The following is a 13,294-nucleotide window of genomic DNA, read 5'->3' as shown; positions in this document are numbered from 1 at the left end:
CACAAAACTAAAAAAAAATGGGCCGGACAAAATTATTGGCACCCTTTTAAAACTGTGGGTAAATCATTTTGTTTCAAGCATGTGATGCCCATTTAAACTCACCTGTGGCAGTAACAGGTGCTGGTAATCTAGAAATCACACCTGAAGCCAGTTAGAATGTCTAAAAGTTGACTCAACCTTTGTGTTGTGTGGCTGTGTGTGTCACAACAAGCATGGAGGAGAGAAAGAGGAGCCGAGAATTGTCTGAGGACTTGGGAAGCAAAATTGTGGAAAAATATGAACAATGTCAAGGTTTCAAGACCATTTCCAGAGATCTTGAAATTCCTTTGTCCACTGTGTGTAATATAATCAAGAAGTTTATAACCCATGGAACTGTGGCTACTCTCCCTGGATGTGGACGGAAGAGAAATACTGACAAAAGAATGCAACACAGGATAGTTGGAATGGTGGATAAACATCCTCAGTCAACTTCCACACAAATTCAGGCTGTCCTGCAGAGTCAGGGTGCAAAAGTGTCAGCTTGGACCATACGTGGTCATCTGAATGAGATGAAGTGCTATGGCAGGAGACCGAGGAGAACCCCACTGCTGACAAAGAGACATAAAAAAGCCAGACTGGAGTCTGCAAAAATGTACCTGAGTAAGCCTCAATCCTTCTGGGAGAACATTTTGTGGACAGATGCGATTAAGGTAAAGCTTTTTGGAAAAGCAGGTCAATCTACTGTTTACAGAAAATGGAATGAGGCCTGCAAAGAAAAGAACACAGTACCTACAGTCAAACATGGTGGAGGTTCAAGGATGTTTTGGGGTTATTTTGCTGCCTCTGGCACTGGGTGCCTTGACTGTGTGCAAGGAATCATAAAATCTGAGACTATCAAAAATTGTTGGGCCGCAATGTAGGGCCTAGTGTCAGAAAGCTGAGTCTACAGCAGAGGTCATGGGTGTTCCAGCAGGACAATGACCCCAAACATACCTCAAAAAGCACTGAGAAATGGATGGAGACAAAGCTGGAGAGTTCTGAAGTGGCCAGTAATAAGTCCAGATCTAAATACCATTGAAAACCTATGGAGAGATCTAAAAACTGCTGTTGCAAGAAGCACCCTTCAAATCTGAGAGACCTGGAGCAGTTTGCAAAAGAAGAGTGGTCCAAAATTCCAGTTGAGAGGTGTAAGAAGCTTGTTGATGGTTATAGGAAGCGATTGGTTTCAGTTATTTTTTTCCAAGGTTGTGCAACCAAATATTAAGTTGAGGGTGCCAATAATTTTGTCCGGCATATTTTTGGGGTTTTGTTTAAAATTATGTCAATTTTGTCTTTTTTCTTCTGATTTTTTTGTGTTGTTCCAATGCACATAAAGGCAATGAACACATGTATACCAAAAATATTTGTTGATTGAAACAATTTCTGGGAGAAATGATGTATTTTCTGGAAAAATTCCAGGGGTGCCAATATTTTCGTCCATGACTGTATGTCATGCCTGAGAACATAAGTCATTCGAGCCTTGCAGTGTTCTATTTTCATCTTATACAAATCCGAAATATCAATTCAAAGCTCTCAGAGCTGAATCAAGAAATCCATGAGACAATTGTTTCTCAGCGTAGAAGTCTTGATCCTCTTTAAGTAGGGGAAGTCACGAATACTTGGAGGAAGAAAGTGGAATGAGGAAAAAAACAAGTGACGGGAACTGAAGTTCTTTTTAGAGACGACTCATCATTCACTACAATTTTGCCTTCATTAAATCTGCCAAACTTAGCAACATATTGACGTATGATGAATATTTGTGCTTGTATTTTACTCTTTTAAGTAATTTATGAAAATCTTAAGAAACTACTCTCTAAAATATCCTGTCAAACCCCAAATGCCTTGTGGACAAGCTGGGCTGTATCTCAGTTTAAAACGTTAACGTAACACAATTGAGCATTAGTGCACAGTGTTACATGTGTCTGTGGTGGAGAAAAGATGTTCCCTTTTCATTCAAAAATGAAATGACAACAGCAACCACAACATAAGAGAGACCAGTTAAGGCAACTTAAGGCAACTCATATATGAACAAGACATCATAAACTAACAACATGATATTTAGCAATAATACAGTCCCTATAAAAAGTTTTCAAACCCTTCAATGTTTCAGAAAATCAATTATGGTCAATATAATTTGGCTTTTTTGACAAAAGAGACCAAAAAAAAAAAAAAAAAAAAACTCTTTAATGTCAAATTGAAAACAAATTTACAGAACTATAAAGTGATATCAATTAAATGAAAATGTGTAAGGTAAAAAAATGTGATTGTATAAATATTCACCCCCTCAAGTCAGTATTTAGTAAATGCACCTTTGGCTGCATGTTCTCTTGCAGAGTGAATAAAAAATTTCTCCAGAATTTTCCTGTGTTTTGTCGCATTCATTTTCCCCTCTACCTTTACAAGCCTCTCAGGGCCAGCTTCACATTGGAGATGGTGTTTTTGTGGTGATATGCAATGTTTACTGTCTACCATATTTACAGTCATTTTTTCATCTTACATATTTTTATTTAATTGACACTGATTTGTAGACAGTGATATTTTTTGTAATTTTGTTTGTAGAAAAATTACAAATTTTACTGACCATGGCTGATTTATAAAAATCAATAAAAGGATAAAACATCCAAGGGGGTGAATACATCTTATGGGCACTATATTTAATTATTTATATCTTTAGATTTTATTCATTACCATTTATAAAAACCTGTGTTCTTTTTTCTTTGCCAGTCCTTATATTAAAAAAGTACTATCATATTCTATGTTAGTGCTGAGCAAAGAAACTTGCTGTTACTTGTGAAAGGCCTTTGAGCTCTCAGTTCAGAGGAAATATGTGATGCAAGAACAGAAACCCCCAGCAGCCCCTTCTCTAGAGTCTTCAATGAATAAAAGGCCATTCACTAAAAATAGCTGACTTGTTTCCTGGTCTATTTAGGGTGAATTTTAAAGAATAAACGAATAAAACGTTTTTGTTTGAATAAAATGGTAACTGAGAAAAAACGGATATTGTTTTATTGTCTGTTTTACAAAGCCTGGTAAAAATGCGTATTTTAAGACATATAGATATTCACATTTAAGATTCCATTATTTGAACAGGCTTGAGAATTTCGGTAAAATCTCTGTCATGAAACAGGAATATTCCAAGCATTTTGCCCCAGTGTTTACATTACGAGCACTGACTCCTGTTGGTGCCCCGCTGACAGTGGACTGATCGCTGATTGGTCCGCTGACCTGTCAATCATCGCTGTTTACATCAAACGTTGTGAGCTGGAATTTCCCAGGTTACAGCACAGAGCAGTAGACCACTTCCGCAATAGATGTCTGGGCAGAGAGACGAGAGGCCACTGCGAGCTGAAAGGTATCCAGACAAAAGACACCTCTTTGTTCTTTTATTTGTCGTTAAACTTCACTTTCAGACCGACTTACTGCATCAATTCAAGTATCTGTAGAGGTTTAAAAAGAGGAGCTAGCGGCTGCCTGTCCCGCACTGTCACCTAGTGTTAGCTAGCCGACTGCTAACGAGAATGTTGCTAGCAATTTGCATGACAACAGCGAAAACTAATATTAGCCTTCTTCAGCCAATCAAGGTAGCTATCACTAGCTAGATTGTGCTGTATTTGACTGTCGTCTGTTGGGAAGATGTTTGTTAGCGGGATTCGCGTTATATATCTTATTTTTACCTTTGCTTTTGTCCCTTTTCCTCGGATGTGAACGTTGTAGTTGTCATATTTAGCCATGACAAACGTTAGCACATTTCTTGCCATATGTTTCACTCTGGTAGGGTGGCTTTATGATGAAATTGTTGCCGTTTTTGTCCTCTCAGTGCTGTCGGGTTGTCTTTATCCTATTTCACCTGGCTTTTAAGATTGTTCACTCGTCCTATTGTAAAATATCAGCTGGGATAAATGTTAAAGGGTTCTTCTAGGTGGGTAACTCTGAATTCATACAGTAGCATGCCTGAGTGGCTATTTGATAGCAAGAAGTAATAGTTACCAATTTTTTCTTATCTTTCCGTGGTTGCAGTATTGCTACAGAAGTAGTAGCTCAAGGGGGTTTCAGGACTATGCTTAGTATTTCTTTTCTCATGTTGAACTGTCATTGAAGCTGTTCAACTTCTCACTTCCTCTGGATTAAGATTTGGATGTTGATGTTTGTGACATTTAAATTTCCTCTATGAACAATAATATTGAAAGGCGACTTTTTCCTATACAGTAAAAAACCCGTCTCAAATTGCTTCTCCTATTCCAAGACAGTATGTCTCGCTTATAAATCCTTGTTATTAACTCTTTCTGTTTTCTGTAAAGGCCAGCCACCCTGCTAGTTTCTGTTGGGTACTTTTCCATTCTGTTAAATAATAATAGTTCTTGTCTTCTTTCCAAAGTTCAGAGGACCATGTCTAGGAAGTGAACCACGGCGATGGAAGGGAAAGGCCCATACCGCATCTATGATCCAGGTGGGGGAGAGGTCAAGACCAGGGAGGAGGCTGGAGGTGGAAGCAGTTATCGGCAGCTCCTGGAGGAGAACAGCATACTGAGGGAGCGGATGAAAGGACTTAAGAGCTTAGGTAGGTCTACGAAGACAGCATGGTTACTTCAGTGCTGCATGTGAAGGGTTAATGCCAGCTTCTCTTTGGCATTTCACATCTGTTGTGTGCCACATGAAGATTCAGAGATATTATGTGGTCAGATTCCATTTAGATTTGTAAGGATGGCCATTAATATACCTGTAAACTATTATTCATAGTAGTGTAATTTTGTCGCTGCTACACCCATCAAGATGTCACATGAGACCCTATATAATTGCTTACATACATTTACAGTAAATATATGAAAGCAGGAAGTACACTGTTGTACAGGAACTCAGGTGGAATGCTGCAAAACCTGAAGATCATCATCAGTAGTGTGTTAAAAAAGCTTACCTGCCTGATCTGATTACTTCTTAAGTGGTTCAACAAAGGAGTGCTTCTTGCATTTACAGTCTCACAAACACCTTTTGCTGTATGTGATGACTGCACATGCTGATAGACTGAGCCTAACCGACTCTTTGATTAACTGAAGTTAGATCAGGGTAAGTTCAAGTGAAGTGCTACTGGACAGAGACAAGATCTCTTTGAACCTTTCAGGCGATTTGCTGGAAGAGTCACAGTCGGAGGCATCGAGGCTTCGGCAGCGAGTGGAAGAGCTTGTGAGAGACAACGAGGCACTAAAGTCCTCCAGCTTTGCTGCCAGTCTGTGTACAGGAGGGCCCATTCAAACAGAGACACAAAGTAGGTTGCACAGACCTGATGGACTCACAGATTTGACTTTTAAGATGCATTTGTTGTTTATTTAAAGTAAACTATATATCCGATTTTATAAACCTTGGTATTGGTATGTTTTATTTCAGGTAAACCGTGTTTACACCCCACTTTAGAGCAGAAGGAGGAGCAATCAAGCTGTTTGGGGAAGACCCTTCAGCCTGAGAAGCCCAATGTAAGTCAATTGTGCTGTATGTGAAAGATTTGAGTTCAGGCAGATCAACATTGTGATGATTGGTAAATTGTTAAAAAAAATAAAAGATACAAAAAGAAAGCGGGCTAGAATATATCATCTGACTGCTTAAGCCTGGGGGATATTTCCATTATTGCTAATTTTTTCAAAGCAGTAAAAACACAGACGCTGTGTATCAGTGATACTTATTTTTTGGTCTTTCCAGGAGGCCTTAACAGAGTTCGAGGTCATAAATATGGAGGGGAAGACTACTGATGCCTTGAATGTACGTACACAAATTTTCATGACACAATTTATGGTAAAACAAAAACTCAGAAACTGAAATTTTTGTACTTTCTAAGAGTTCGTAAGTTCTTCAATATGTTTATAATATGGCATTGCCCCTATTGCTGATATTCAGAATGGATTATTTTCTGTAATTCTTGTTAGTTTGATTTAGAGTTCCTGTCCATACTACTGTCCTTAATATTGGGAACATGTCCTTAGCGTGGTGACTCACCAGCAAACATAATACCAGTAGCTTCAGCCTGAGTCAGCCTGGGGAAAGTCCAGGATTATTACTGACTAGAATTGCACAGCTGATTCACTCACTCACTACATCCTAGAGGATGTGATGATAAGGCACTATGCAGACATATTTCAGGCTCAAATATCCCAACTTAAGTTTTGAAAAAGTTTTTCAAGTATTGTGAAATGTTAAAGCCTTTTGTGGCACAGTTTCTGGGTAGGGTAATTTGGTAACAGTTTAGTCACTGAGGACCAAATTGAAATGGAAAAACTGGTTTGACTTTAAAATAAATCAGCTGATGCTTTTCATAGAAATAGTAGCACAATGACTACTCTGGTATGTAGATGTTTCATAGTTGAAATACATAAGTAATTGCTCGCTCGCCCAATGAGTCATCCTGCGAGGAAGGAGTGGCTGACTCACGGGATCACCTGTGTGGGTATCTCCAGGCTGGGTCAGTGGCAGGAGTGATCCCCCTCCTGCCTCAGGAGAACAACGAGCTGGCGAGCCAGCTGAAGAGACTGGAGAGCTCCTTCAGTATATTCGCAGAAGAGTCCAACCCCAACCAGCTGCTGGCTCATCTTGGCCGCATGGCTGTGGAGTTTCACCACCTCTCCTCTAAAGTCCAAAAGAATGAACAGAGGACCTCCCTCCTACAGGTACGCAACACAATGACCACCTGACAGATATAAACACCACACAAAGCAGCCATCAGGCTCGGTACATTGAAACAATGTCTTCAAGATGCCATCAGAAGAACTTGAAGTTTTACTTTATTTTGTGTAGTCAGTAATTTCTTTTAGTATTTTTAATCAATGTTTAAGGTTCTTATGATGTTGCATGTTGTCAGGTTAATACAATATGTGAGTCAGATTTTTGTTTGGGTCATTTTATTGTTGAGGTTTTGTAGATATTTAGGTTGTTTTGCTGTCTTGGCCTTTTTTTATGTTTGGGCTCTATTGCTTTGTCATGATATTTGCTTCAGAACATGCCAAAGCACTTTTAAGACCCTTGTTTTTAAAAATACAATACAAATAATGTTATCATTTCTTTTTTAAGCCATTTAAAAGCATTTCAACACAAAATGAAGAGTGGCTTAAATGACATGCCATATTTTTACATTTTATTGTGCAATAATTAAAACTATGTTTAAAGTAAAATATCCTTAATTTTTGTATGGCTTTGGAAAAAAAAGGGTCAAATCAAGGATTCTCTTTGTTTCTGACTTAATTAGTATTTTGTCTCAGGTCACAGACAGAGTAAAGCAGATGATACATGTAGTTGTATTTATGAGGTTTGATATTCATTTCTTGTAAACACAAATTCTGCAGCAGTGCTTGGTGTATTTAATTAGTTGGGCACTTGTATGAACATAACATAAATATAAACAACTATCACTCCTGCCACACAGCACAAGCTTTGCTGTATTGTACACATAGTTTTAACTTTAGAAATTGTACTGCAAAGGCAGGTTTCCATAAAATATCAGTGTTTGTTCATGAAGGCAAAGTAGCAGAACAAACAAACTGTCAGTACAGATCATAAGCTTTTAGTTAATTTCATCACCAGCATTTGAAATGCATTATGATTTGTCATCTTGAGTTACAACAGTAAGCCTGCATTTAAATCAATTTACGCCTGATATTTTCAGTGCAGTTTATTGTTAAAACCTATTTTCCATTCTGCCAAAATCATCTCAAAACATTTTTTGGGGTTTAACTGGGTTCCTGCAGATCCTTGAAAAGACTTAAAAAGTCTTAAACTGGACTTATGGAATTTAAGGCTATACAAAGTCTTTGTTAAGAATTTAAAGTTAAATTCTTACCCTAACTTGTATAAAGTCTTAGATTTTGGAAGTCTTTTTGGTTAAGACATGCCTGTATTTAGTCTTTTGTTAAAGCTAAATTTATTTATTTTTCATCATTCTTTTAGCAGAAATGCTTGTTGCATATACCATAATGAATATCACTGCATATCTTATCGATGGAATCGAGGCCTCAAAGGTGTCAGAAATCATCAAATTGTGATGTTTATAACCAGATATGTCTTTGTCATTACACAGAGCATTCAGCTCTGTGTAATGAGAAATGTCATGCCTTTGATTTTTGGCCATTTGTCGTGCAAAAGTGGTATTAATTTATCTAATTTCAGGTGTTATACAGGTCCTAAAAGTCTTAAACTTGATTTTTAAAGTGTGTAGGAACCCAGATGGAAATTCTTTTTCCCCTGATGTGTAGATCAGATATTTAATCAGAGGTTCTCAGCTGGTGGGTTGGGACCCAAAAGTAGGTCGTGAAGCTATTTTTGAGTAGTCACAAATGTGTGCAAGGAAAAAAAAGAAACAGGGGTTTGGGGGCTGTCTGCTATGATGTTGTCAAAATTAGATGTACATATATATTTTTAAAATCATGATTAGAAACAAAAGAAATACGACAGTGTATAAGGGCAACCCTCAAAGATTAAAAAAATTAAGAGGATCCATAATTTTAGGGGGGCAAAAAAGATTAAATTATTTTGGGGAAAAATTTAACTTTTTCAGATTATGAAGTCTATGTTTACAAGAAAACAAACTCTTATACATTCAGACTCCTATACCCATCAAAATCTTAAAAATGTCATGTTTTTAAAATCAGAAATTTTCAACACTGTAAAGTCAAAAATGTACATAAAACCAAACTAGAAACAGTGGTTGGATTTTCAACTCTCTAATCTTAAAAATTTAAAGTTTTGGTTGACATACATGAAAGACCTATAAAGTTTAGAATTTTTTTTCCCCTAAGTTAATGACTTTTTAAACTTGAGAATTTATATTTTTTTTCTAGAAAATTTTACAGATCCTTTTTTTGGTGGCCTGAATACACTGTCATAATAATGGGTAATTTATACATAGATCTTTCATCAAGAACAAGTGTCTGTAGCCCTATTCTGTTGGGAGTTTGTCAATGAAAATAATTAAAATTGATGCGTACTTTTTCCAGCTGTGTCCTGAGGCTGCTTAACTTTTCTTAGATCTGAGTAGAAGAGGGCCTCAGGAAAAAAGTTAAGGAAACACTGCAGTAGAGAACCACTGATTAAAGGAGCACTGTTTTTTTGTATTATTTGCCTTCAAGAAAAATGTCTCTCACTAAACAGATGTCGAAAAATTTTAAAGGTTTTCTTCAGAATGCTGCATTTTATTATCATGATGCCTGTGTTTCTTAAGACTCTCTGTGAGCAGCTCAGACAGGAGAACAATGAGCTTCGAAAGAAAATGGAAGAGGATCATGATATCAGGAATCGGGACTTGGAACAGCTGAGGTAGTGTTTTCTTCTCCTTAAGTTTGACTTGCCTTTGTTTTGTTTCTGCTGGAGGATAAATGTGATTGCAAAATCTATAAGAAATACCAAATCTGGAAAATACTCCCTTTAAGTAACCAAAAAATCTTCAGCTCATCCATGTGGTATTTCTTTTTCTGAAATAAGGAACAGTTTTGTATATAAAGAATTTTTAATGTGGTGTAACTCTTCTGCTTGTCACTGTTTTTATAATCTTACTTTTTTCTAAACTTGGATGCTGATTGTTGGTTAAGCTTTCACTTCTGGTGGGGGATTATTCCTCTGCTTTCTGTTGGCGTCACTCCTCTCATCGGGTTTCGTAGGGTCTTCCCAAAGGAGATCCTTACTCTGTACCAAAAAACTCTGGGAAGGGACCTTACTGACCAACACTGTTACTTTCATTTTTTCCTGACACAGACAGGAGAATCAGAAGCTTAAGGAGCTAGTCACAGGAGGAGCAGCAGCACCATCAGCTGCAGCGCCATCAGACTCTGAAGCTCCAGAGGCCAAAGAGGAGCCTGTGAAAGAGGAATCTGCTGCTGTTCGACCGAAGATGGAGGCCAGCACACCACAGAAGGTACTTCAATTTGAAATACAGGGAAAAAAATATTTCTCATACTTAACAGTAACATATAAGTAAATTTCGGCTTTTTTAAATCTTTATTTAATCTTAGAAAAATATGAAAGGTTTTCTCATGAGACTTCTGACCAGAATTTCCTCTCTTAAAAAACTGCATGATGTAGAGTTAAAGTAAAAGATGAAGTTTGTGGATTTAGGAATCTTTTGTTTGCCCCCAGAGTGGAAAATCAGCAGAGAAAACCCCAACCAAACCTTGTGATGTAGAGGTGTATGAGAAGAAGATCAAACTTTTGGAGAAGCAAAGAAAGGATGTGAGTCTTTTGTGCTCTTACCTTGTTTGTTAACAGGGGAAAGTCTCTGTGTAATTTGTTTCCTTTATGTTTGGTGTCATATGTTTCACTTTCTGGCACTGCTTACAGGTGCTGGAAGTGAACAAGCAGTGGGACATTCAGTGGAACTCCATGAAGTCACAGTTTGAACAGAAGGTACAGTGATGACTTTACAGATGTTATGAAGGTCTTAGGAAGGCGTTGTTGCGCCCATGGTTCGTATCAGAATGAGACTGAATGAGGGAAAATCTACTTAGTTAAATGACACAAACTTTTAAACAGGAATAACTTTAAATCTCACTTTTAAAATGTCTGACAAAGTTGTTCTATTTTCTGTAATGATGTCACTTTCATACATCTAACTGAAGCCTGCCACACATGAAAAGCGTTAAAATCTTAACAGATTTTGAAATGTGAGGGACCCCACAAATGACAGCAAAGAACCACAGATTAAACTGGTTTGTTCTTACAGTAGCTGATGTGCAGCAACTTGGCAAACACAGCACACTGTACACTGACAGTCATTCACAATTACAGTCTCCTCTCTCAAATCTCCAAATCTGGAGTGTGACTTTAGAATAAACAAACTAAATGCAGCTAGCTGTTAGCTACCTGGTTATATATTGTGGTTGCAATTTTGGTCCAACTCCTCTCTCTGTCAGGGGCTATCAGTCCGTTCTTTAGATAATCTTTAGAACCATTAGGAAATCAGGACTTTGCTGACTTTGGTTGGAAGGTGGATTCAGGCCTAAATTAGCACAGTTATCTTGTAGTGTGTATGCCACTTAAGGCTGTATTCTTCCTAAAGTTGCTCATCAAAATATGTGTAACGTGTTGTATTTAACTTCTATTTACAGTAATATGCTCAGTCTTTTTAAATGAACTGGGTGTCTGCTTGTTAATGTTGTTAAATCTTTTGCTACTTTTACTAGTGGTGGCACTTTCATTTACTGTCAACAATCTGTGTTTACATCAATGAAAAAAAAAGATTTGCCACACAATTCAGATTATGGGCCACATCAGTATACAAGCTTAGTCAGTTTTGGGCCTCTCCCAAAGGGACAGAAGGTTTAAATTATCTTCCTGTGTGGCAAATTCTATTATGTTCAACAAAGTCCACAATGTGCAATTTATGCGCAGCTCTAAAACTAATCTAAACTAACAAACCAGCTTTAAAAACTAAAATGAAATTTTAAAGAAAGTGAAAAGATAAAAGCAAACACTAATAAAAAATCCCAAACTTTTATGACCTTGGTCTGTGTTGCTGTGAATCTTGCAAACACAGGACCATCCACTGAACCATTCTTTATTTTAAAAAGAAGGCAATACGACCCAAAATTCCTTGCGTCATCTTCATCTTAAGGGGATGCACCTCTTGACCATTAATCTAAACATGACTTATGACTTACCACCTTGGCTGTATTAGACAAAAATGCTCATTCAGTTAAACTTTTGATTAATTTGAAAAAAATGAGAGGAAAGTGTTGTTATTTGCAGTTCAAAGTGCACTTCATGTGACAGTGAAACAGTCATTAGTCAGCAGTTCTGGCACAGGGAGGAGGAGGTGGGGTTCTTCAGTAAATTCTGATTATGCCGGCTCAGATGGTCATAGAGTTGGCAGAACAACACCCACTGCAGCCAGCATGAGGTGGAAACAGAGCTGCACTTTCTAACCACCTGTCCTTTATACAATGACATCAGAGACAAGTTCTATCCATTTTTCACCAGCAAACAAAAAGAATTTGTGGGTATGAACAATAAACTTCCATATTTGCTGGGTGAAGTTCAGCAGTTTGAAACTGTTGCAGCACACTATGTGAGCTGTTGTGATCAAAGAAGATTCTTAACACCACACCACTACCATGAACATGTATGTTAAAGAAATAGAATTTCTACATTTTTAACCATAATTTAAGGTTAAACCCAGATTTTTTTATACTTATTATAATACTTCTTATCTGTTACTTATATAATTAGAAATATTTTATTGCTTTGGCAATGAAACTGATGAGGTTTTCCATGCCAATTAACCTTGTTGAATTGAATTGAAAAATTTACTGTTACAGCAGTTTAGCTGTGTTGTCCTAACCAGACTCATATTTATCAATGAGGTTTTCACATTGCATTCACTATATTAAACAACGCTAAGAACCTACCAGACAATAGATCCATATTTTCTAGTCCATCAGTGGTTAATTGTAATTTTTAAATGGTAAAGCCAGCTAACATCTTTAACATCTGCCTAGTGTAAGTGCAGTCATTTTCTCTTATCCCTGTGATTCTCTTTTCTTATCCTCTTACGCTCCCCTTTCCTGACCCTGTAACATTTTTATTCCAGGGCAAATTACCTGCTAGATTTCAGCACACACGTACAGTAGGTCCACATGTAATCTAATCCCATGCAAATCTGCATCTCTGTTATTTAGGGTGGTAATTGTGTTTTTTTAAAGGTCTGTGTGGCTTTTCCTGCACCTTTTTCTGATCGAAAAAATAACAGAGGCATTGTAGGAGATTGTTAACAAAGTTTTGACACATATAGGTCAAAGATATAGCATCTCTTTCAATAAATTTCAGCTTGTGTGTAAAAAAGGGCTTTTTTTACTGAACTTATTTAATTAAACTTTGCCATCCAAATGGGCTTGTGTGCATCACTGCTCTCTTCACACGCACAGCACTTATGCTCTGCTTCCTCTTTGCAAGTGCCTGATCTTATATCAGTGTCTTGAAGCTGTACATTCATGCATAGCACAATTTAAGATTCGAAATGTGAAATGTGTCACTCAACATTCAGTCTATCTGCGTGAGGAGGGTTGTTGTGGATGCAACTACATAAAAACTGTTCAAAGTAACAGGAGAGGTTCATATTTTATATTAGACATCTCCCTTTCTCATACATTAACAGAATGAATGCTGGACTTTGTCTCTGTCTCTGTCTGATCAGCTGCAGATACGCGTACGTGACTTGTGCGACCTTAATGTGTGCTGGAAGAGCCAGGGGAGATTGCTCACTAGTTGAATAGTCATAGGACAGCTTGCTACATATATAGAAAATGTTAAGATA

The 13,294-nt window shown here is 37.4% G+C and overlaps 1 protein-coding gene across 4 annotated transcripts in view; it reads left to right on the top strand.

Moving 5' to 3' along the window:
* tnip1 (TNFAIP3 interacting protein 1) overlaps positions 1-13,294 on the top strand; it is a 37,431-nt gene that overhangs the window by 7,778 nt on the left and 16,359 nt on the right. For 3 of the 4 annotated variants that reach the window (XM_041797127.1, XM_041797126.1, XM_041797124.1), the window contains exons 1-10: positions 3,234-3,370; positions 4,394-4,576; positions 5,135-5,278; positions 5,398-5,483; positions 5,707-5,766; positions 6,459-6,668; positions 9,212-9,306; positions 9,742-9,901; positions 10,123-10,215; positions 10,324-10,389. In XM_041797127.1, the coding sequence (XP_041653061.1) occupies positions 4,429-4,576; positions 5,135-5,278; positions 5,398-5,483; positions 5,707-5,766; positions 6,459-6,668; positions 9,212-9,306; positions 9,742-9,901; positions 10,123-10,215; positions 10,324-10,389 (1,062 nt within the window). In that variant the 5' untranslated portion in view covers positions 3,234-3,370; positions 4,394-4,428. Of the gene's footprint in view, positions 1-3,233; positions 3,371-4,393; positions 4,577-5,134; positions 5,279-5,397; positions 5,484-5,706; positions 5,767-6,458; positions 6,669-9,211; positions 9,307-9,741; positions 9,902-10,122; positions 10,216-10,323; positions 10,390-13,294 lie in introns of those variants that run through there. The other variant, XM_041797125.1, reaches the window with a different exon arrangement.

The sequence above is a fragment of the Cheilinus undulatus genome, linkage group 10, assembly GCF_018320785.1.
Source record: "Cheilinus undulatus linkage group 10, ASM1832078v1, whole genome shotgun sequence".
In the NCBI taxonomy this organism is placed as follows: Eukaryota; Metazoa; Chordata; class Actinopteri; order Labriformes; family Labridae; genus Cheilinus; species Cheilinus undulatus.
The sequence above is the reverse complement of the archived record's forward strand: the minus strand, read 5'-3'. Positions and strand labels throughout refer to the sequence as shown.